The 24,549-nt window shown below is 27.4% G+C and overlaps 1 protein-coding gene across 1 annotated transcript; it reads right to left on the reverse strand.

Moving 5' to 3' along the window:
* Positions 1-246: 246 nt before the first annotated feature.
* On the reverse strand, positions 247-23,455 carry Bma-lam-3 (laminin alpha chain, putative; the record flags this gene model as incomplete). The annotated part of the gene is made up of 57 exons (XM_043079869.1): positions 247-386; positions 559-643; positions 818-955; positions 1,297-1,442; positions 1,735-1,847; positions 2,124-2,263; positions 2,477-2,587; positions 2,690-2,813; positions 3,153-3,265; positions 3,441-3,661; positions 4,309-4,437; positions 4,960-5,042; positions 5,355-5,540; positions 5,803-5,954; positions 6,112-6,220; positions 6,431-6,591; positions 6,871-7,053; positions 7,268-7,381; positions 7,644-7,812; positions 7,916-8,254; positions 8,415-8,731; positions 8,994-9,148; positions 9,506-9,703; positions 9,888-10,216; positions 10,312-10,475; positions 10,806-11,124; positions 11,379-11,772; positions 11,992-12,220; positions 12,384-12,695; positions 12,862-13,138; positions 13,279-13,475; positions 13,624-13,771; positions 14,018-14,130; positions 14,321-14,482; positions 14,666-14,833; positions 14,906-15,105; positions 15,229-15,373; positions 15,473-15,706; positions 16,064-16,156; positions 16,294-16,609; positions 16,815-17,047; positions 17,175-17,297; positions 17,453-17,591; positions 17,991-18,199; positions 19,106-19,198; positions 19,445-19,600; positions 19,862-19,966; positions 20,373-20,567; positions 20,677-20,841; positions 20,949-21,067; positions 21,144-21,261; positions 21,435-21,647; positions 21,765-21,875; positions 22,090-22,281; positions 22,575-22,728; positions 23,021-23,141; positions 23,329-23,455. 57 exons carry the CDS (start codon positions 23,453-23,455, stop codon positions 247-249), a joined length of 9,999 nt encoding a protein of 3,332 aa, XP_042935803.1.
* Positions 23,456-24,549: the final 1,094 nt, after the last annotated feature.

Raw genomic sequence — 24,549 nt, forward strand, 5'->3', positions numbered from 1 at the left:
AGGAAACTATTTCGATTGGATAAATAAAATGAAAATATAAAAATGATTGAAACGATTTTATCCAATTTTGTTTTTTTTTTTTTTTTTTTTATTAATATAAATTGATAAAAATTTATACTATTAATAGCTATTTTCGGTGAAAAGTCTTAGTTTTTTTTTTACCATTTTACTATATACCATATTTGTTGATCATAATATTATCGAATAAATTTCAAATGACATTTGAAAATATGCAAAGACAATTATTTAATTTAAAAATGGACAACCATCAGGTAGCACTTTATTCAACTTTTTGGCATCTTTGAAAGCCATTACTTTTCCGTAAAATTGGAGATCACGATAGCAACCAATCAATGATAGTACACCAATTTTAGAAGTTGATGATGCTGTAACAGTAAGATATTATTTAAAGAGCAAAAATGCTACAACAATAAGATACTAGTATATTAATTGCAAAAAAAAAAAATCAATTCTGATTGGAAAAATTAAAGATAATTTTTTCTTTTTCACTAATAAAAATGAATTATGTATGAGATTAAGTAATAGATGAGAACAAACCAGTTACTCCACCAATATAAATTGGCAAATTTCGGAAAAATTCTATCAATTCTGAACTCATCTTTAACTGTAAACGTTTTCGATGCTGAAATTTATTATTGTTAAATTGTTAAATTTATTGCTATCTAATTTATTACTGTTTAATTCATCTCAAAAATTAATTTTTCAATCTAAGACTTTTAAAAGTTTGAAATTTTAAAAGTAAAATTACATTATGTTACTTTTGTAAATAATTAACATAAAAAATTCGAGAACATACTCCATCAACAGTGATAACAATTATATTTGAATGTGATATAGAAAGAGTAACATTGTGCCAACTACCATCACATAAATCTTTTTTAAAAATATGCTTTAGTTCATGATGTTCATTGTTGTAGACCAGTTCGAATGTCACCTGAAATATATAGTTATTCCAGAAGCCGGAACCATTAAAACCGGATTCTAATGTTTCAAATTAAAGATATACAAATTTGAGCAAAAAAAAAAAAAAAAAAAAACTTTCATTTATAAATTATATATAAAAATAAAATAAGAATAATTAGTCTAAAAAAGAAAACAACCATAATTCTTTTAAATCATTTTACATTTCTTGTTGAACTAACACATTATACGAAGATTTTAAATAATTTTTAGTTTTTTTTTTTTTTTTTTTTTCGTAGTTTTTAATAATCTTTGGTTATTGCTTAACATTATAATATCGAATAAATAAAAAATAAACAAATAAATAAAAACAACCAAGCTATTTTTAAGGTAAACAGCAATTCGTGCATTTTCTGGATCTTTATTTGTCATTAAACCGAAGATAAATCCATCTTTTACAGCAGGTCGAAATTGCACCGAAATTTGAATATTTCCAAATTGTCGAATAGACTTTAATGATCCTGTAATAAGTAAATTCCTAAACTTTAATTTATAACTTTCATTTATTACAATTTTGCATAATGTTTATTAGAATTTAAAGTTAAAGCTTAGAGTACACAACAGTCTGTTTATTTTCTAATAGATAATGAGATGGTAAACAATTGAAACGTCAACAAGAGATAATGAGACGTAAACAAACTGTTAGCCATAATTTAAAAATAGTTCTCAGTCACGTGAAAATTTAAGACTTTATCTAATACTTTTTCTAGCATTCTATATTGCTGATGAATGTAATATTTGAAGGTAACGTACCAAACGTCATATAACCGCCTTCGTGAACGTACGCAGAATTAGAATTGACGCATGGCACAACGTGACGACTTTTCGCGAATAGATCCTGTTGAATGTCGTTTACTTCAAAATTTCTGAAAGAAAATTGTATACAAATGCTCTTTTATGTCAAATTATTTAACACTCATTGTAAGTTAATTTATTCACAGTTCAAGTTCAAAGTTCAACTATTATCATTAATTTATCAGTAAGTTTCTCCCTTTTAATTCATCTTAAATTATTCAAATTCAGAAGAAATTTACTTTGCATATTACACGTTTAAAAAAAAGTAAAAAACTTTTATGAATACTAAATAAAGTTAATTCCATTTTCAATTAAGAAAATTATAAGAAACAAAAAAAAAAGTAAACCTAATGCATCCAGAAAATGAGGGTACTGTTAAATTAAACTGTTTTCGATGTTTTGAAATAACTCCACCTATGTACATTCGTTTACGGATCAGTTTCGGATTTGACACATCTTTCAAGTATTGTGCCGGATTGCGATCAACCTTGAATAATTCAATTCTTTTTATTTATTATCGTATATTTAATTAATAAATAAGAGCACATTTTGATAAATGGAATAAACAATTTTTTTTTTTTTCTTTTTTTTTTTTTTTGGGAAGGATTTGTTGTAAGGTAGAAAATATGGAATAGATATTATGAAAAGAAAATTTGAAATAGAAATTTGGAAAATTAAATGAATACTGGAAGAGAGATACCTTGAGAAGAATTTCTTGTCCTTTTTTTAACATATTAATATCATGCCATTGTCCATCATTTAATTTATTTGATTTATAAAACAGAATTTTTGGTTCCTTACGTCCACGCACCTAAAAATTTTTATTTCTTCAATAATTTTATTCATCTCTCTTTTAAAGTCTAATTAGTTTAATTAGTGAAATACTAAAATGCTGTATGTAATGAATTCATACCTGAAATTGTAGTAATCCATTGATTAAATTTAGGAAGAAATAACGAGTATAATTATTGTAATTAGCCCAAATCCATAACATTCCGTTTGGTAATATTGTGCGGAATGCAAATTTAATTTTGAATCTTAAAATATTTCAAAATACAAAACTTTTAAATAAGTCATTTTATATTAAAAATACTATTTAAGAAAATCTTTTCGTTTTTGCTCTTTCAGTAAATATTTGCCAAAGAGTTTACTTCTTTTTTGGACCAAAATCTGTTAAAATAATTCCATAATATTTGTGGAATTATTCTAAAATCACAATTAAACTTTCAATAGCTAAAATTATTTGTAAGATAAACTTACTGATTGATATCTAAATTATCAGAACTTATTGATTAATTTCTAAATTATCAAAACTTACTGATTGATATCTAAATTATCAAAACTTACTGATTGATATCTAAATTATCAAAACTTACTGATTGGTATCTAAATCATCATCCTCAAAGTTTAATTTAGAATGACTTGCTTCCGCTATTCCATATCGTGCCGCACCTTCACCATCATTCTTAGCTAACAAATTTGAACCGCACTGTAATTTTTTTTTTTTTTTTTAATTTGAAATTTCAACAATTGATGTAAAAGAAATCAGTAAATTTACGCTATCATTTTAAAACTTTTAAATAATTCATTTTGTACTGAAAATGTTTTTGAAAAAAAATCTTTCCGTTTTTGCCATTTCAGTAAATATTTGTTAAAGAGTTTACTTTTTTTGGACCAAAATCTGTTAAAGTTGAGAAATAAGTAGTACTATCGTCATCATCATCATTTTTTCTTTCCGCTGATCCGATTAGATTTCCGGTAGTAGGAATAACATTGAATGTTGTAGCATCTATTGCTACTATGGATTGTTCCAAATTATTTGATTCTAATTCTTCCGGATCATTAATAGCTTCTCTGATATTCACCGGATTTGCTTTCACTGATCCTGCATTTTCAAGAATTTCACTCAAACAATTTCATGTGCAATTCTCTTCATGCAATAAAATAATAAATGTTTGTAATTTTTAAATATTAATGGTGATTAGTTGAATTAGATGAGCGCAAAGCGAAGTTATTTTAGTTAATAATATGAAATATTATGTGAAAAAAAAAAATGTTAAAATAGAATGATAACTGTAAAATAATATATGAAAATTTGTAAAAGAAGCAAAACAATGAAGACATATCCGCACAGAAGCGCTATTGTCGGGGGTGTTAAATATTTCATTTCCTATTTTCTATCACAGCATGCGACGACACTTACTTACTTGATATTATCTGATAAAGTAAGTCATAAGAAAAAGTAATTTTGACTTTACGTACAATTATTTGCCATCATCTATACTTTGCTAATTTCAATTTCAGCAAATTATCTAACAGAATTTAAATGAATGATCAAATTCACTGAATTTTTCTGTTATCAGTGATAAGCCTATCCATTCTATCTATCACTGATATCATTAAAGTATCAATGATTTCTGTTAACATATAATAAAGTGATAAAGTGCAAAAATAGTTTACAATAGATAGTGCATCGTGCATTATCTAACAGATAATCATTTTATCATATCACTATCATATCACTATTATTACCATCCGCATAGAGACGTTCTGTTTTGCTGATCAATGTCGGCTCTGTTAGATGCAATGAAAGTTTCGATGCTTTTTGATTGAAAGCATTTTGTTCGTCAGCTTGCAATGCTTCCACATCTGTTCGCCGTTCTACAGAAAATTCGACAAATACAAAAATTTAGTGTAAATAATAATAATTAATTTCTATCGGATGAAAATAATAGCAGTAAAAGTTATACTGTAAAGATGAAAATTATTTAAATTTAATGTTTATTTTAATCAATGTATGATTTTTTTTTTTTGGTTTTAATAAATTCTGAAAGTATTTGAAATAGCAATAAAAATAAATAATTTCATTTGAAGCAAAAAGAGGAATTGAAATGAAATTAATTAAGTATGAATGCGATAAAAGCAAACGAAAAGCTTTGCTACATCTAATTGAGTTACTTTTTTTAAAGATAAAAAATTCATAAAAGTGTGAAAGAACATAATTATAATTTTTTTTTTTTTTTCAGTGGGTCATTCCAATTGATTTTTCACAATTCAAAACATTTGATAATATTTTAAAATAATTTGATAAAAAAATTTGAGAATAATTCAAAGTAGGAATCCATAGAATAATGCCATGAGTTAAATATAAACATATAATTAAAGTTTAATTAGGTTTATTACCTGATTTTTGTAATGAGAAAATTTGTTCTACTGGACAGGTACCAATTAACGCAATGTGTGCTTCCGGTATAATTGGGACAAGTCTGGAATTGATTTTGCGAGAGATTAGTGATAAATAATTCTTGTTGCAAAAAAAAAAAAAAAAGTAAACATAAACAAATATTATTATCATTTTTTGCTCATTCAAAATAAATTTCACATAATTTGAAATCAATATTGATCACTTCAAATAGTACACTTTTTCTCATATAAATGATATATATTTAGTAATATATATTATTAAAATAATAAAAAAGAATGTACGTTTAGATTGTGATATTATCAATGATAACATTTATCACTAATTCTAATTCATTCATTCAAAGTTCACTTTCAAAAGAGTAATCTAAACTAACCGATAATCAATGAAAATATTTGATACACAACCAATCATTGATTCAGCAATTGGCATTTCATTAGCTGATGGTTTTATACCATCTGGAAATCCACCAATGAATAACTGTGATGAAGCGGTTCCAATGGTATTCTGCTCACCAAGGGTACCAGATGCTACCTCTCGATCATCTACTCGAAGTCGAACTCTACATAAACAATCATTTTATTTATTAACTTTTATCATTTTTCTAAGTTTAACACTTGTCTATGATAGTTTGTGAGATGCATATGACATTGTGATCAATGTTATCATTTATCTCTTCTTCTCTCTTATCATTATCTTCCTGTTATCAAAACTTGGATACAGTGGTACACTACCAGTTGAAATTTTTCTCATTCATAGCAAAGCTATAAAATTTTTAGTTAATCTATTTGAATTTAATTCAAAATGAATAATTTGAAACTAACAATGTTTCAAAACGAGTGAAAAAGATAGAATGAAGTTGCCCATCGTTGTAGGTAGTCTCAGATCTTAATGTGAGCACTTTACTTTTCTGTGATGAATCGGTACCAAGATGTACAACCAAATAACCACGGTAGAGATAAAATGCCAGATATCCCTGATTTATTAATTTAAATCAAAAAGGAAAAAGAAAAGAAAGAAAGAATTGAATTTTTAAACTTCATTAAAAATATTGACAAAATTACATAAATTATTTTTTAATCAAAAAACAATCAAAATGATTTTAGATCAAAAACAAAAAAAAAAAAACTAACCGTTCCAATAGAATCTCTAATTTTTCGACGTCTTCTGAAAGTTTCCAGTTCGCTCGACTGGAATAACAATGTAGCATTGGCGGTCTTTGTGCGGAATGCAAATGCAAATCTGAAAAGATTTAAAGAAAGTAATACTTTTTTTTTTCTTTTTAATGCTATATTTAGCTCAGTAATCTGTTTATTTGTTAAAAATTTCAGCTTTTTAATATAATAATATTTAAAAAAAAAAAAATGATTTAAACATAAAAAATATATAAAAAAACAATTTTAATATAAAAAAAAAAATTTGCAATAAATAATTTTAGTAAAATAAACAAACGTGGAATTATTGCTAAGTTGAATTCCTTGAACGACCAAATAACCTGGACGATTGAAGCTAACCACTCTATCAGTTGGTTCCAATCTTTCACCATTTCTGAAAGTACATCCACGTAGCTTACGTTGTGAACGTATTGGATTGTCGAGATCCAATTCTGCAACCTGAAATTGAACGACATTTAAATTTAAATGTATCTGAATTTCTACATCTCTTCAAAAAATGTTGGCAAAATTAAAAATAATCAAAGTATTGACGCATATATGGACTGGAATTTTATGGGAATTATTAAAGTCCATTATGCATTTTTTCTTCGTTACTTTTAAATTCGAAAAGTAAGAGATCAAAAGTTTTGAATTCATTAGTAATAAGCAAATAGAAGAAAGTTAATTTGCAAAAAAAAAAAAAAAAAAAAGAAAAAATAGAACAAAATAAAAAAATACTTGAGAAGGTCGAACTGATTGAATGCAGCCAAAAAATTCATTCCAATGAATGTCGAAATTGCGGAACGCAGTAGTATTGAAACCTGGCGGAATGCCGCCAACAAAGTGATCATCACCGTTAATATTCAGTTTTGCATTTTCACCAGGTATTGTTGCGGAATTACGATCGCTTTCGTCATCCACCTGAAATTTGTTTGATGCAATTTCACAAGAATTATATATTTCAAAAATTTTATACCCTTTTTAATATTTTGCTAGAATTAACATAAAATTTGACAAGATTGTTGATCAAAATTAATCATTTAACTATTACAACAATATTTTATTTACTACTTATTTTACAAGTATTTCTCTTGAATTTGAACTATAGAAATTAAAAAAAAAAAAAAAAAAAAACCTGTAAATGTATTTTATCATAATTCCTAATGACACGAACAGTATGTGAGCGTCCATCAGCATATGATGATTTTTTAGACTTAACAAGTGCATAAGAATCATCGCCAAGATTGATCTAAATATCATTCATAAATTTTCTCGTATAAAAAAAGTTTTATTTTTTTTTTAATTAAATTATATAAATTTTGATTAACATAACACCTGATAATGCAAAAAAGTAGAATTCAATAAAGCCTAGTGATATCACATGAGTAACACTGATATAAATTTCTTATCATGCAAATGCAATTTTGAGTCACTGATATGAAATTTTATTAAGATAAATTTTTGAATAATGAAGGAGTAGAGGAAGATAAAATGGTAAGAAATAAGAGTACCCTGAAGACGACATGTCCTTCACGAAGTTCCAAACAAACAAAATCTCCATTTTCCTGATTGCCACGGAAGTATATTAGACCATTTGGTGAATAAGCTGATAAGATCACTGTTATTTGCGCACCACTTGGTCGTTCGGTTGAAGGAAGATGAATTTGCGCAAAACCATCCCTAAAAAATTGATTAGAATTGTTTTTTATGATAATGAAATTATTATTATCACATTATGTTGGAGAAATGTTGTAAATGAATTTTCAAATAGAAAAAAACTTGCCGGAAAAAATAACCGGTAGCCTGACTTTCCGGTGCAGCAAAATCTCCTTCACAAACTCTAGTACTTTCTGCAAACGCCCAAAGCGGCAAAGTTTCACCATCAACAGTAAATTCACCAATGGTACCCAGGAACTTGTTAGTTGCTAAACCTAAATCCTGTGAAAGTTTTGCTTCAATACCAAATTGAATCAGTGTTTCACCATGTACCGTATTGAAAATGATGCTGTCATCCTCGTCCGGTTGACCTACCGAAACGGTAGTCGGTTCACCAACCGTTCGTTCACCTTCACCACTTATTGTATGATGAAGTGCTACAGTCAGTGTTACCGAATTGCCAAATCTGAAAAGTAGAGCTTAAAAAGTAGAGCATAAAGCTTACTTTTTTCTCAATAATAGTTTTTCTTTATTAAACTACATGCCAAAATAATTAATTCATGCTATCCGTCTGCGGAAACGGAAGACAAACGGAACAAGTCTGTCATTTGCTATATTCAGCTTACCTTTCTAATACTATATGGTACCAGGCAGTACGATCACTTGGTGCAATATAATTAATAGTATGTGTATTGGTAGCCATACGTATACCGGAACCGATATTCCAGTGCACAACAATACGTCGATCTCTTAATTCCATTGCAATGTACTCTGATTGCTGAGTGCGTTTAGTTTTGGTTTTTGTTAGGAATAGTAACGAATCCGGAACATTCCGCAAAGGACGATATTTAATGGTGAATAAGTTAGTTGGAGCCAAATGTGCGGGTGAAATAAAAGCGCGGCGGCAATCACCCTTTTCATCAGATTTCATCGAAATTTGAATCTGTAATAAAATAAACAATTTGCAAATTTATTTATTTCGACTTTTTCATCCATTTTTTAAAAAAATGTTAACAATAAATATTTGAAAATAGTAAATTTTGAAAAAAAAATAACAAATTGAAACTAATAATTTTCCAATATTATTTGCATAAGTGTTCAAAATAATAAAAAATAAAGTAATTGTCATAAGTTTCTACCATTAAAGATTACAATATCGAACTAATTGATATTCATTAAAAAAATAATAATATAATATTACTTACGCGTGATGCCTTCTCTCGTGCTTCTTTAATTTTTTCCTGTAATAATTTAATTTGTTCACCCAAAACATTAATTCGTTTCGAATCGCTGTCTGTTTGCTTTTTCACTTCAGAAACTTTTTTCATCGCTTCCTGTGCTCCTTGATTAGCTTTGCGTACTAAAATTCATACAATTAATTATTTGAAACATTTATGCCAATAATTAATAATCTGAAATGTCACCAAAGCGAGTGATTAGCTACTTGAAATAAATGAAATCTTAAGATTTGAACATCTGATAAGGACATAAAATGAATTTAAACTGCAATTTTCAGCAATTTTCATAAATCGAAATGTTATTGAAATATACAGCATTATAAGAAAGTTTTTATAATTTTTAAAGAATTTAGAAAATAATCGATTATTAATTTCTGTACTTTTAGATAACACACAGTTTCCTTCATTACTTTCATAAGTTTCGTTTTTTTTTTTTTTTTTTTTTTTTTTTTTTCAAATTTTAGAATAATTTAATTAACCGTCATTAGTGACATTCCGGATGCCTTGTCCAGCAAAGCCTTTCAGTTTCGAAACAGCATCGCTCATTGTAGCAATTTCGACCGATATTTCTTGCATTTTCTGATGTACATTTTTGGCTCGTTTTTCCGCATCATCAACCACACTAATCAATCCGGTCATTCGATCATGTTGATCATCGAATGACTGATATTGCTCACCTGAATTTCAAATTATGATTGGGAAAATAGATGATGGCAAATAAGTTACCTCAAAAAGCTGATAATTGGCAATTAAAACTTCTGATAGAAATTTTTACTTTAACTTCATCCTTACTTTAACTTTATTCTTTAATTCTTTTAATTGATAAAAGTATGGAACTTTCAAATGATGGTCCAAGCTTACTTATTCCTATTTTTCGTTTCATTGAATTTTGCAATGTTTCCTTCAGTTCATTTAGATCCATATTGGCTGTCAAACGTTCCTTCTCCAAATCTTTTAAGCCAAGTTCATCTGCTTCTTCCTTAATATCCATACTGCGATTCTTGGCCTGTAATGCCATATTAACCATTGAGATATCAGATTTTGGATCCGCATCAATATATGCAAATTCCGCAGCTTTCTTTGCTCCTTCCGCTGCTTCACTAGCATTCCGTAACGCATCAAGAATTTCTTTGTAAGCATTTGATGCACGAACAGGATCTGCTGCGGCATCTTTTGTATCCGCAAAAGAACTAAAAAATAAAAATAATAATAATAATTAGACTTCATAAATGTATGTTATTTATACAAAACGAAATAATTCTACAAAGACTTATCAACTTTTTACTTTTTCAATTTTTGCGCTTCATCTTCCAGTGCTGCAGCGTGATGTTCACTTTTTTCTACATATTCTTCGTGATATGCATCCAAAAGTTGACCATATTTGTCCGCTTCATCGCGACATTTTCTCGTCATCTCATCTACTTGTGGTAGTACTGTTTCATTGATAAGCTGATAACAAAAAGTATTCGAGTATATGATAATGGAAAAAATTAAAAACAATTATTTAAGTATTTGATAATGGAATAAAAAAAAAAAAAAACTCGAAAAGTTATAGAATAACTTTTTGAGTTTCACATCCAATAATCAAAGAAGATATTAGATTAAAAAAAATTTTTTTTTTTTTGAATAGATAAAATGGTTCAGTTTTTCAATTGCTATATAAATAAATTATTGAAAATTATATTAATTATCTGAAAAGAATGATATTTAATTTTCTCAATCATACATTTTGTTCAATTACATTAGTGTGATTTTAAAAAATAAATTATGAGCAAAAACCTTGAAATCATCGAACATAGCCAAAATTTTTTCTGCTTTTGCAATTGATACTTTATTTTCTGCTTCGCTTAATTCATCCGTTGCTTTAGCTAATAATTCTGTGATATTTGCTTTCACGTCATTAAATCGATTTACACGTTTCGCTACTATAATTGCTACTTTATCGGATGATACGGTATCCTGACGTGCTCTATCCCAAATTGTATCTCGATAATCGTGTAACCATTGTTCAAATGCATCCAGTTGTTTACGTAACTCAACAAATGAGGTATCATTTAGCATACGTGATGTTATCAACTTCATTAAATTTTGAGATTTCCTGAAAATATTCTGCTATTCAGGTATATCCTATAAATGAAAAGAAATACCTATTAAAATTATATTAATTACTAGAAAAGATTCAAAAAATGAAAAAAAAAAAAATCAATAATCTGAAGAGATTTTTTTTTCTCAAATAAATTCATTTAGGACAATAATATTTCATTGCTTTTTAAATGATATAACAAGCTTTTCTTTAAGTATTATTGATAAGTAAGCAGAAAAAAAAATTTTTGAAATTTCAGTAAAACTAACTCGAAATCGGTCTTTCCACGATTGTAACGTTTTTCAATGTAAATTCCACGTTCCTTCATTGCATTTACATGGATATTTGCTTCCTGAATCAAAATACCAATCTTTGAGCTATCCTGTTTTCCAAATCCGTAATTGATATAATTTCGTAGTTGACCGACAACTTCATGAAGGATTTCTTCCTGTTCTCGAGCTCTCTCAGATAATTTTTCAGTTTTAGCTATGCTCTTTTGTAAGGTATTTTTTGACTTATTAGTTCGTTCTAGCAAAAATTTCGTCTGCTCAACCAATCCATTAACTTCATCTAAGAAGTTATCATCAATGTTAAGGCTACTTTTAGTTGTATCATCATCAATCGAACTTTCCAACTGTAATGATTCCAAAGTTAAATGCAAACCTGAAATAAACATTTTTGCTAATTGTTTTCATTTATGACAAATAGTTTGATTTATCTTTAAACAGGGATTAAAGATTAAAATTGGACTTTTTATGATAATTTATGACAGTTATATTTATAACTTTTATGATAAATAAAATTAGTCCTTTTATGAATTTTATATTTTAGCATCAAATAATTGTAATAAATTAAAGAGATTAAAATAAAAAGATGCATTACTTTTTGTTGTATTACTTATTCGAGCAGCACGCTTCCATGGTATTGGTCTTAAATTTGTAAAATTTTGTTGTCTCATAATTTCTTCTAAATCATCCATTTCTTTCATTAAATCACGAGTACAACCTTGATCACATGATGTACATATACCATTCATGAATGCATGTCGTTCTTTGCATAATGAGCAATCACGACCTGATAAACCTGGACGACATTCACATTGACCTGTCTCCTAAAACAATTAAAAAATTACAACAGAAACTGATTACCAAAATTATCATTTAATTTACATAAAATAAGAAATATTTTTCAAATATTAACAAACAAACAAACAAACTGATTTTATTTTCAAGAATAGAAAAAAAAAAAAAAAAAAAAAAAAAGGATTTGTTTACCTGATTACAAATTCCATGAATTGAGCCATGCTGATGACAAGCACATTCATTACACATACCACCGATCACATTTGGATTACCATAGTATCCGGTCAGACAACTTTCACAGTGCATTCCGGTATAACCCGGTTTACATGCATCACACATATATCCTCCATCATTACCTACTGCTAAACATGTATCACTAAAACTATTATCCGGTAATGGACATGCACATTTCGTGCATGCATTTGCACCACCAACCAATGCATTTCCCTGATAACCTGGCTTGCAAAGTTCACAATAATCACCGTATGTATTATGCTCACAATTCTGAAAAAAAAAAGAGAAATTAGCATTTTTCTTTTGTTTTTTTTTTTTCTTGCAATGATAAATAATAAAAAAATAGTGAAAATATATAAAGAAAATTTAACAAATTTCAAAATTCATTTGCTATTCATTTTTTAATTAAATAATTTAAATGAGATGCATGTCTTACAGTGCATCTGCAAGTTTCTGCTTCACATGTTGTTGAATGTCCATTGCAAATGCATGGCTGTGGTCCACCTATCAATGCCAAATCGTCCGGACTATTCAAGAAATCAGGTTGTCTTTTCCGGCAATAACCATCAGCTGGATCTTGACATGAATAACCAGCATAACCCTGAGGACATTCACATAATTCAACACCAATTGCAACTGAATTTGATGTATCAGTTGTATTATCCCAAACAGCTACATCGATACTTATTTCATTGATAGAAGCTGTATCACCACTGAAATTTATTGTTTATTTGTTGCTATGAATAGTTATAGCTTAAAGTTAATATAAATAATAGGGGGCAAAGGTCATTACTTGTTTACTGTCTTTCGTTCTATTCAGAATATAAAATGAAATTTTCAGAAAAAAATTAACGTAGATGGATAGTTGTATGTTGCTCTGATATAAATGCCTTGCAAATTTTGCAAAGCAATCATTAGCTGTTTACGTGTTACTGGTACGTCAGGACTTAAACGTGAACGCCATTGACTTTCATGTAAGCGAATTTTATAGCGTCCTGATTGATTCACTTCATCAGGTGTATGTTCCAGAATGATACGATGATTGCCAACCTGTGAATTAAATAAACTTGATATCAATTACAGTTTATAGAAAGAAACTTACAGGATTAGGAATTTTAAATCGAAATTTAATTCAAATTATTCCCCTCAATTTTTCTCACCTTAGTTCGAGAAATAGCAGACAAAAACAAAAGTTAACCAAGATAATTTGTGGAAAGAAGCGAAAATGTTGTGGATCAGGTGCTACATTAGTAATACCACGATAATTATCATCATTTTTGATTGTGAAACGAATAAATCCATTATAGGATGCTGTTCGATCACCTAGGAAACTTGATGGAAGAGGCCTGAAATCCGTATTTATCAATTTAATAAAGTATAAAAATCAAAAAATCATTTCATTTTTTTCTTATACATCTTATGAATTTGAAATAGCGATTTTCAATTATGTTCAACAAAAAAAAAAAAAAAAGAAACTATTCAAGAAAAAAATTTTTTTTTCCGATTTGAATTTTCTAAAGTATGCAGTAATCCGGAAGTAGGTGGCCATTTCATTTTGTGAAATAAAATGAAAATATTTTCAAAAACAGTACCAATATAAAGGTGTAATATCTGTTGGATAACTATTGTATATCAATGGTTTCTCTCTAAGCACATTCAAATTATGTTTACGTATATAATATTTCCATGGTTCTGAGAATATTACCTTAATTAAAATAAAAATTGAAAATTTTTCACATTTTTTTAAATATCAAAAAATTTGATAAATAAAATTGCTATACCAATAATTTATATTACATTTCTGAAATTCAAGGAAAAAAAAGAGAGTTTTATTAAAATAAAATATTAAATAAAAAAAAAAAACCCATTGCTTAGGGTAAAATTTATTATATTACCTGTCGATCGGATGCATAAATTTGTTGCCATACAAAACTACTTTGTACGCAGAAATTAGTACGATTAAAGCAGAAACAATCGGTGCAACCAAATATATTACTTTTCTCGAGACTAAAGCTATATGCATCGCAACTATCACATTTTAATCCTATCACATTTTTCTAAAATATGCATATATTTTTTTTTTTTTGTTATAAAATTTAATAAATAAATTTAAATTTTACAATTTATTTTATTTTATTTTTTTCATGATAATAATTGAAATATTATTATTGATAAAGGAAGATTAGCATTAGTAGATTTTAAGAAAATTAATTAAAACATATGAAATGCATGTCATCTACCTTGCAGCTGCACTGTCCAATCTCATCACAAAGGCATGCACCATTTTTGCAGGTTGCTGGATCAGTTCCGGATAAATCACAATTACATAATTCACATTGCGGAAAATTAAAATATCCATGAATGCATCGATCACATTTTAAACCAACAAAACCCAATCGACAATTACACTAAAATTAAACGATGATCATACATACATAAATATATATTTATTTAATATATCAATTAGATAGTTGTATTACCTGTCCGGTTTGAGGATTACAATTTGGTCCATCAGCACCGATACCGGAACAATCACAGAGAGTACAACCGTTTAACGGATCATAATTCCATGCATTACTGGAACAATTTTCACACATTTCACCGATGGTATTAGGTGGGCAAATGCATTCACCAGTTATTGAATCACAAATATGACCAGGTGCTGGACATATACGACATTCTGGAAAAAAAAAGAACAAAGAGAGAAACAAATTTGAAATTAATATTAATTAATAAATAACATTTCAAAACTTTCAATTATTAATTTAAATGTTTACAAAATTAGGAAGAAATTCAATTTTACCTTTACAACCATTTGCATTTAATCCAAAATGATTCGGGGCGCATTTGTCACACTTTAATCCAGTAACACCAGATTTGCAATCACATTGGCCTGTATGTGTATCACATTGGATACCTTTAGAGCCTATTGAATCGCAATCACATGCCTAGTAATTTTTAATTTAAAATACAATAACAAAAATGTAAAAATTAAATTAAATGAACATAGAAAGTTGACACAAATTGAATTTTCTAAAAATTCTTACTTGACATCCTAGTCCACTAGTTATATTAAAATAACCATTTGCACATTTTTCACACATTTTTCCCTCTACATTTTTGCGACATTCACATTTTCCGGTGACATTATCACAACGACCATCATCTATTGCACCAAATGCATTACAGTGACAAAATTCACAACCATTCTCGGAAAAATTGAAATAACTTGCTCTACACATGTCACATTGCTTTCCAAATACACCTGTCTTGCAAGCACACTGAAAAAAAAAAAATATTTGCTTTTCCTTTTTTTTTTTTTCAAAGTTTTTACTTCCATAAATTGCAAATGAATTTTCAAATGAATTTAAATCGATCTGTTTCAATTTGCTTATTAAGTAATTGGTAATTTACTTAAGTGTACAATTATGACAATATTTTCTTGATCATTTGAAACTTTCCAGTCATTTCTTTTCTTCTACACTATCAAAAGCTTTAATTAATTTAATTTATAGCAACAGCAAACAACAAGATCTAATTCATACTAATTTCCGATATTTCAAGTTATTTAATTAAATTAAATAGGATTCATTCCATATATTTTCTAAAGAATAAAAAAAAAAAAAAAAAAAACGAACTTGACCGGATACTTCATCACATTCACTGCTAAAGGAACCGGTCATATTACAACTACAAGCAGGACACATATTTTCAATGTCGCCATGTCCATCCTTTAAAAAAAAAGGAAAAATAATTTTTAAGTTTTTTTTTTTTTAAGTTAGACCAAAAGTTTTTCCAATTTTCAGGCTCTTCTACAAAAAGTTTTTCCCTAAGAGAAATTTTGTTTCTATTATTTATTTAAATTTACCTTACATCGATTGCACTGCATACCCACATAATTATTGTGACAGTCACAAATACCAGTTAATTTGTCACATGTTGCCGAATGGGAACCTTTAGGGTGACAACCGCATGGTCGACAGGATTTATCTTTCGGATTACCCCAATGATTCTCTTTGCATTTCTCGCAATGATCACCGGCTGTATTATAGATGCATTTTAAGCATTTTCCTGTTTTCCGATCACAATTTCCAATAGTCATTGGATCAATGTTACCATTACAATTGCACGGTTCACAGGTACCATTCTTTATAAGTGGATTACCAAAGAAACCATCAGCACAACTAGAAAATTTCACTCTTTTTTTTTTCTAAAAGTTTATATTAAAAATTAAAATCTTTATGTTTTTTATTAATTAAATCTTTTGTAACAAAATTTTATGAAATCAAATTTTGAATAAAACATTTTTTTTAGCAAGAAACTTTCTTCCACCAATTTTTTTTTTTTTTTTTTAGCAAAAGTTATGCAAAATTTTATTAAAGTGTTTACATTTCGCATTTATTACCATCGTAGCCATGTTCACACGCGGTGCAAACGTACGCGTCTTCACCGTACGCTGCAGCACCACCAACAATAAGTTGCGTTAGACTGCATAACGCAGAATGACTATTCTCGATAGTTGGACATGCACATGGGTGACATTGACCAAATTCACCACCCAACGATGGATTACCATAATGTCCGGGTAAACACTGATGACATCGACGACCAGTTGTATTGTGCTAAAGTAATAAATGTTAAATTTTATTTTTGCTAACAAAATTAAAATTATTTGTTTTTTAGCTTTGCTTCTTTTTTTTTTTTTTTTGTTTTGTAATTAATTAATTAATCTATAATATTACTACTCACTTGACAATTGATACAATCACCCGTAAAAGGATCACATTCAAATGAATGTCCTTCACAATTACATTTCTCGCAATGACCATCGAATAGCTGATTGTTTACTCTACGATATCCTGATATACAACGCTGCAAAATAAATTTAAAAAAAAAACGTTACTTGTTAAGTGTTTTAATCTTATTTTAATATATTCTAAAGAAAAGTATGCAATAAATAATAGCAATATTTTATATATAAATGACGTAAAAAAAATTTTTTCTTTGTTATTACGTGAATAACTTACTTCACAACTATTGCCTGCGTAATATTCGGGACACTGACATACTTCCACGCCACGCATCAGTGTATTAGGTAATAATCCATCTGTACTCTCCGCTGTTTTCTTCGATTCAATCGCTGTGTCCAGTGTTAATCCATAAATACTATAAAAATTTAATCCAATAATTTGAATTGATTGCTAAGAAGAAATGTAAACAGTTAATAAATTTATCGTTGAAGATAATCACTATTTTATATATATGTATATTTCATTGATATCGAAAATAAAATTAATTGATAACATTAAAGATAGTAAATGATTAGACAGAAAGAAGCTACCTAGATTAAATAAACTACCTGGATTATATTAAATAAGCTACCTAGATTAAATAAACTACCTGGATTATATCAAATAAGCTACCTAGATTAAATAAACTACCTGGATTTATTAAATTACATTAAATAAGTTGCCTGGATCATATTAAATAAATTACCTGGATTGTATTAAATTAACTGCCCGGATTGTATTAATTAAACTACCTGGATTATATTAATTAAACTACCTGGATTGTATTTGTTCCTTATTATACAAAGCTCGTATTAGCATTGTGTTAAGATCAGCTAAAACACGCATCATTTCATGCTTATCAGTAGGCGTACGCATATGTGAATTATGCCAACCACTGTCTTCTTTCATTGGTATTTGAATGCTAATATTTTCTCTGGGAAAGAAATTTTGTTGACTATAATATTCCAATTTGATACCATTACCCTAAAAAGTGAATTTATTGAGAGAATTATCAAATGCAAATAAAATAAATTAAATAATACACGTAAATAATGACGTCGCTTACGTATAATTACGTATTTTCAATTAATACACCTATATTACACTATCTTATACCAATTTGATACCATTACCCTAAAAAGTGAGTTTATTGAGAGAATTATCAAATGTAAATAAAATAAATTAAATAATACACGTAAATAATGACGTCGCTTACGTATAATTACGTATTTTCAATTAATACACCTATATTACACTATCTTATACCAATTTGATACCATTACCCTAAAAAGTGAATTTATTGAGAGAATTATCAAATGCAAATAAAATAAATTAAATAATACACGTAAATAATGACGTCGCTTACGTATAATTACGTATTTTCAATTAATACACCTATATTACACTATCTTATACCAATTTGATACCATTACCCTAAAAAGTGAATTTATTGAGAGAATTATCAAATGCAAATAAAATAAATTAAATAATACACGTAAATAATGACGTCGCTTACGTATAATTACGTATTTTCAATTAATACACCTATATTACACTATCTTATACCAATTTGATACCATTACCCTAAAAAGTGAGTTTATTGAGAGAATTATCAAATGTAAATAAAATAAATTAAATAATACACGTAAATAATGACGTCGCTTACGTATAATTACGTATTTTCAATTAATACACCTATATTACACTATCTTATAAATCTAATCTTTCATTTAAACAGCTCTATCACTTTTTTTTTTTTCACATCCTTAAAATACTTGAAAAAAAGCTCATCGATTCCCTCGAATAATATAGAAAAATTCTTGTAAACAACACACAAAACAAACATATCATTTTAAAAAAAAAGAAAAGTAATAATTTAATTTCACCAACTTCTATGATAACATCAGGAATTGATGTTTCTTCTCCATTACCCATCGGTACAAAATATACAAAATATTGTAAATTTCCACCATAACTATTCAGCTAAAATTATAAAAGTAAATTTCATTCATTTATAATACCAATAAATTATCCATACAGCTCACAGATGAAATTTACTTTAAATAAAAATTTTTTGTAACTTAAAAACAAAAGATCCCAATTTAATAATTATTTGCTAAAATTACTCAAAAAAAAAAAAAAAATCATTGATTCCTACCAATGAATTATCATTTATAAAATGGAAATTTAATAAATTTGAAAAAGTATTCATTAAAAAAAATAAAATACCAAATTTCCATTAAATTCTTTTGGTGCTTTCCAATAGTACAAATCATTGTTTCTATATTCACTATTGGTATACATTAATACTTCATTTTCTGATTTCGGTGGAACTATTTTTTCACCTGACAGATCTGTTAGTACCCAACCTGTAGTACTTCGTATCTGTAAATTCATAAATTTAATTTCATTTATTAAAACTTTTTTTTTTGTCGGATAATTAAAATAAACGAAAAGAATAAAAAATTGTAATGTTAAAGTAAGGAAGAAAAACGTATAACAGTTAATATGTTAATATAATAATCATTGGTCTTCAGTATTACTTTTCGAGATTGAAATCAGAAATCAGAAAAAAAAATGGATTTATTTACTTTTCAAAAATTTTTGAAATATTAAAATATTAGATATAAATTGTATGTATGGTACCTCGCCACGATTCCACTGCTTTTCATGACATTTATTGCTAAGACCAAAACAGAAACAAGGTTGACAACCTTTTGAATTTTTCATATCCAGGTTAATTGTACCTTCCTAAAAATTTTAATGTAAATAAACACGCATAGAAAATGCAAATTTCCATCTGCTATTTGCCTTCTATTTCTGATAACTTAACTTTCCGGGTAATTATTACTTATTAGATTTAATAGTAATATTGCAAATGAGCAAATTATCAATTTTAAAAAAATTTCAAACAAATACTTTGAGTTATTTAACAAAGCACTTTTTTGTGACAAATTTTTAAAATTATAATACTGAATGGTAGGTCTGATTCAGAAGCTTTTTTTTTTCATTTTAATTAGTCCAATTATAAATTCAACGAACTAATTGATAAAAATATCCTACCAACAACTGTGATTATTACTTGATTTTTTAAGATGATTGAAATTCTTAAAAAAAAAATTAAAAATATGTGAAAGGTCAAAAAGTTGAAAGTGACCTTGCATCGGTCACAATAAACGCCCTCTACGTTTGCCTTGCAAATGCAATGTTCTTCCTCGCAGGTGTCAAAATTCAGGGAACCAGCTCGATTACATGGACATGGCTCACATTTTGGATGATTCCGGTAGCCCGGTGCGCAAACATCACATCGACGTCCACCAAATCCCGGTTTACAGATACAATCACCTGGCTTCTGTATGTGACAAATTGAATTTAAATTTGAAATACATTAAGTTTCATAAGCTCAAAACAATACTTTTACCAATAACTGCAGTCTTGATAAATTTGATAAGTTAACTTACTTGATCACCATCCGCGCTTGTCTCATCTCGAACACAATTATTATGCTCGGAACCGATTGGGTCACAATCACAAGGCCGGCATGCATCTTCTCGATAATGCGTAACACCGGACGGTCGGAAATATGTCCACATGCAACGTTCACAGTTTATTCCGTCAGTGTTATGCTGAAATTACGACAAATATTTTTTAAGTGAAATATTTCAAATATTTGTTTGGAATGAATTTAAGTTTTATTATTGAAGAAGAAATGCAAAAATGATAAATGACTTACTTTACAGGCGATGCATTTTCCGCCACCTTCAAAAATACCTTCCGGTGTAACACTTAAACCTAATCGTTCCACTTCTTCATCGTATTCGCAATGTGTTGCATGATTAAAACATTGACAAGCTAAAATTAAAACGAAAAATTAAAAATGTTTTATTAGATTTAATTCTTCAATGTTAATAAAATAAATTAAACTTACGTTGGCAAACATTAGGATGTAATTGCGTTCCTTGACGCCACGGAAGTTGATTAAATAGTGGACAACATTTACTACAGGATTCACCACACGTGTTATGACGACATTCACAACGTGATTGCTGAAAGTTAGAAATAAACTAATTAAAATTTATTACTTAACCAAAAATTAAATATAGTCTAATCTTTTCCTTTTTTTTGCAATTCAGTAATTAATAACTTTAATTGATGCTTTAATGTGAGATTACATTAATTGGTATTGAATTATCAACAGTTATTTTAATCAAAATGTTACCCCAGTGACCGGATCAGGTGGACAACTTTCTGCATGTCCGTGACAAATGCACTGACCACCAATACTGATATCCTTGATAGCATAGAAGTAACGTCTTGTCACCGACAGATCCAATCTATTGCTCTTATCACGTCGATTGATAATCATTAAATCAGCGTTTAATGTACGTAAACTCATCAAGCGTAGACGTACATAACGAGCTCGAGTAAATTGCTAAAGTTATGCATGAATTTAATGTTAGTTTTAATTTTTTTTTAAAAAAAAAAGCATTAAATTAAGCAGAAATAATTTTGTTCTAAAATATTTTAATTTTAAAATAATTTATGCTACCTGTAAAGTTTCAGATGCAGCTTCAGCAGATGGTCGTCCATTTACGAGTGAAGTATAAATCTCACCATTTTCTAACGGATCAAGTTTTGAATAGTATGATGTACATATTACCTGTACTTTTTTTTTTTTTTGAAAGGTTATATTTAAAAAAAAAAAAAAAAAAAAAACACACACAGAGAATTTTAAGTGAAAACTTAATGATTAAATGAATGATAAATTGCATTTAAAAGCTATAAAACATTCTCATTCATAAATTATAATTCAAAAATTAAATAAAATTCATTTCTATTATTTTTAATAAATTTAAATAATTTTTAATGAAAACCTCATCATCTCGTGTAAATCGTGGTACACCAGTGGTTGCTGGTACATTAAATTGTCGTAAGCATTCAGCATCACTAACTGCATAATATTGCCATGGTTGATAATTAATACCATCAAGTGATTTCTCCAAAATCCAAGTTCCAGGTCGAGGTGCAATTGCACTTTTTATAATTACATACGCTACTTGATATTCCTTTAAATTAGCACTTTCATTTTTTTTTTCTTTTTTTTTTTTTAAATTAATTTCATTTTTTAGTTAAATAAAACTTAAGCTATCATTGTTTTCTATTTTTGATATTTATATTATTTCAAAAATTAATTATTATTCCTTTCAAAGCATTATGTTTTCTTTTTCTTTTAAATGTTAAATGTTAGGAAAAAAAAGAAAGAAATGATTGTGAAAAATCTCTGATGATGTTGGATAAAAATTTCAATTTCAAATTTTATTTCTAACTCTTGCATCATACATACAAAAAGAAATGACACCTGTCTCAGGTCAATGGTAATATTGACCCGTTCGTAATCAAGTCCATTAGCTAACGATGGACTTTGCCACCAACGTCGTGTACCATCAATTGCAAATTCAATTGGATGACGTTTCCGTACGTCATTTGCGTCACAAACGTCACATTGCGGTTGCCTACAGATTAGATTTATTTAAAAATCAAAATAACAAAAAACTAACATAAAGGCTAAGAAAAAAAAGAGATAAATAATGATAATAAAAATATTCCCTTTTGAATATTTCTGAGAAAATATGATAGAAAGGAGATATTAAGAGAGAAATGTGGGAATTACTGAAAAAAAAAAAAAAAAAAAAGAGATACATTCTCTTTTGAATTTTCAAATATTAATAAGCAATAATTTTTTTTTAAATTTAAAATTTTAATTTTTTACATAAAATGCTGTATTCATCATATAATTGAAAACACCTGTTAAAAACATGCTCCACTAATTTGCAATAAATTTCACGATTATGTTGACCACAGGTAGCATCCGCATAAATTAGCGCATTTGTTGCCAAATTGAAAATTGTTGGAAAAAGACCATGCTCTGTATAATAATTTTAATATGGAAAATATAAAAAAAGAATGGAAAATTTTTAAATTTCTAAAAAAAAAAAAAAAAAAAAAATCATTTCAAACATTTTAATTATTGAAAAATGAAAATATTTTTTTTTTTTTTTTTGTAATTAAAATTAAAATAAATATGATATAGTAATGAATAGCTCTAAGCTTACGTCCTTCTACAACAGCAAATTCCTGATAATTATCATAATCTTGATCTGCTCTTTCCGTATCACCAAAATAAACTGTTAGAATGATAGTAATTATAAATAAATATGATCGAAAGGCTAAACAGCCCATTTTTTTAATCCTAATTTTAGGAATTTCAGGACGATAATCTGCTGCTGCTCTATTTGATTATCCAATTGCTATAAGAAATAAATTTTATTTATAATTAAATCTTTCTTCTTGTTATCATATTTATCATGATAATTTTAGCCTATTTTTGATTGGTGAAAAAATTTTAGTATAAATGATTTATTCAGAAATATTACTTTAAAAAAAAAAAAAAAATGATAGTAAAATGATTTATTCAGCAAATGTTAAGTTAAAGTATACTTTTTTTTAAATGTATGCACATTTATTTGTTAAACATACTTTCATTTTTTATTGATATAATAAATTGTTCAATTTGTTAATTTAAACAAATAATAGTTTTTATCAGATTCTTAAATAAAATAAAATTTATATAATTAAAAAAAAGTTTTATGGAAGAAATATGAGAAAATATGAAATAAATGAAAGCGAACTGTTATATGTACGTAAATTTATGCAACAATAATAAGAATTATTCATTATCGAATTGTATTCTATCATTCATTCTTGGATTGCACTGCAAGAACAAAATGAAATGCATCAATGGAATGCGCAAAGTGACTGGGCGCAAGCTGTCACTGTTCATATGTATTTATGGTAATAAGCTTGTTTATACGTGTAAAAATTTACTTACTATTATTTAAGTAAATTAAGTGAAAAATTATAATTAACTCGAAGATTAAATTTGCAAAAAAAAAAAACTGATCATAGTACGATAAAAATAGCAAATGATAATGTTAAGGTTAGTTCGTTTATTTTAGGATTAATTAATTCATCATTTTAAGACTAGTTAATTCATCATTTTAAGATTAATTAATTCATCATTTTAAGATTAATTAATTCATCATTTTAAGATTAGTTAGTTTGTCATTTTAAGATTAGTTAGTTTGTCATTTTAAGATTAGTTAGTTTATCATTTTACGATTAGATGATTTCAATTTATCAACAATTTTATTAATAGATGGAATAAAAAGATTATCATAACTGATAACGAAAAAAAGTTTTTTTTTTTCTTTTTTTTTTTGCTGCAAATATACGATTGATAGATAATATTAATATGCAAATATATGATTGTTAGT

The sequence above is a fragment of the Brugia malayi genome (assembly GCF_000002995.4).
Source record: "Brugia malayi strain FR3 genome assembly, contig: Bm_v4_Chr3_scaffold_001, whole genome shotgun sequence".
Lineage (NCBI taxonomy): Eukaryota > Metazoa > Nematoda > Chromadorea > Rhabditida > Onchocercidae > Brugia > Brugia malayi.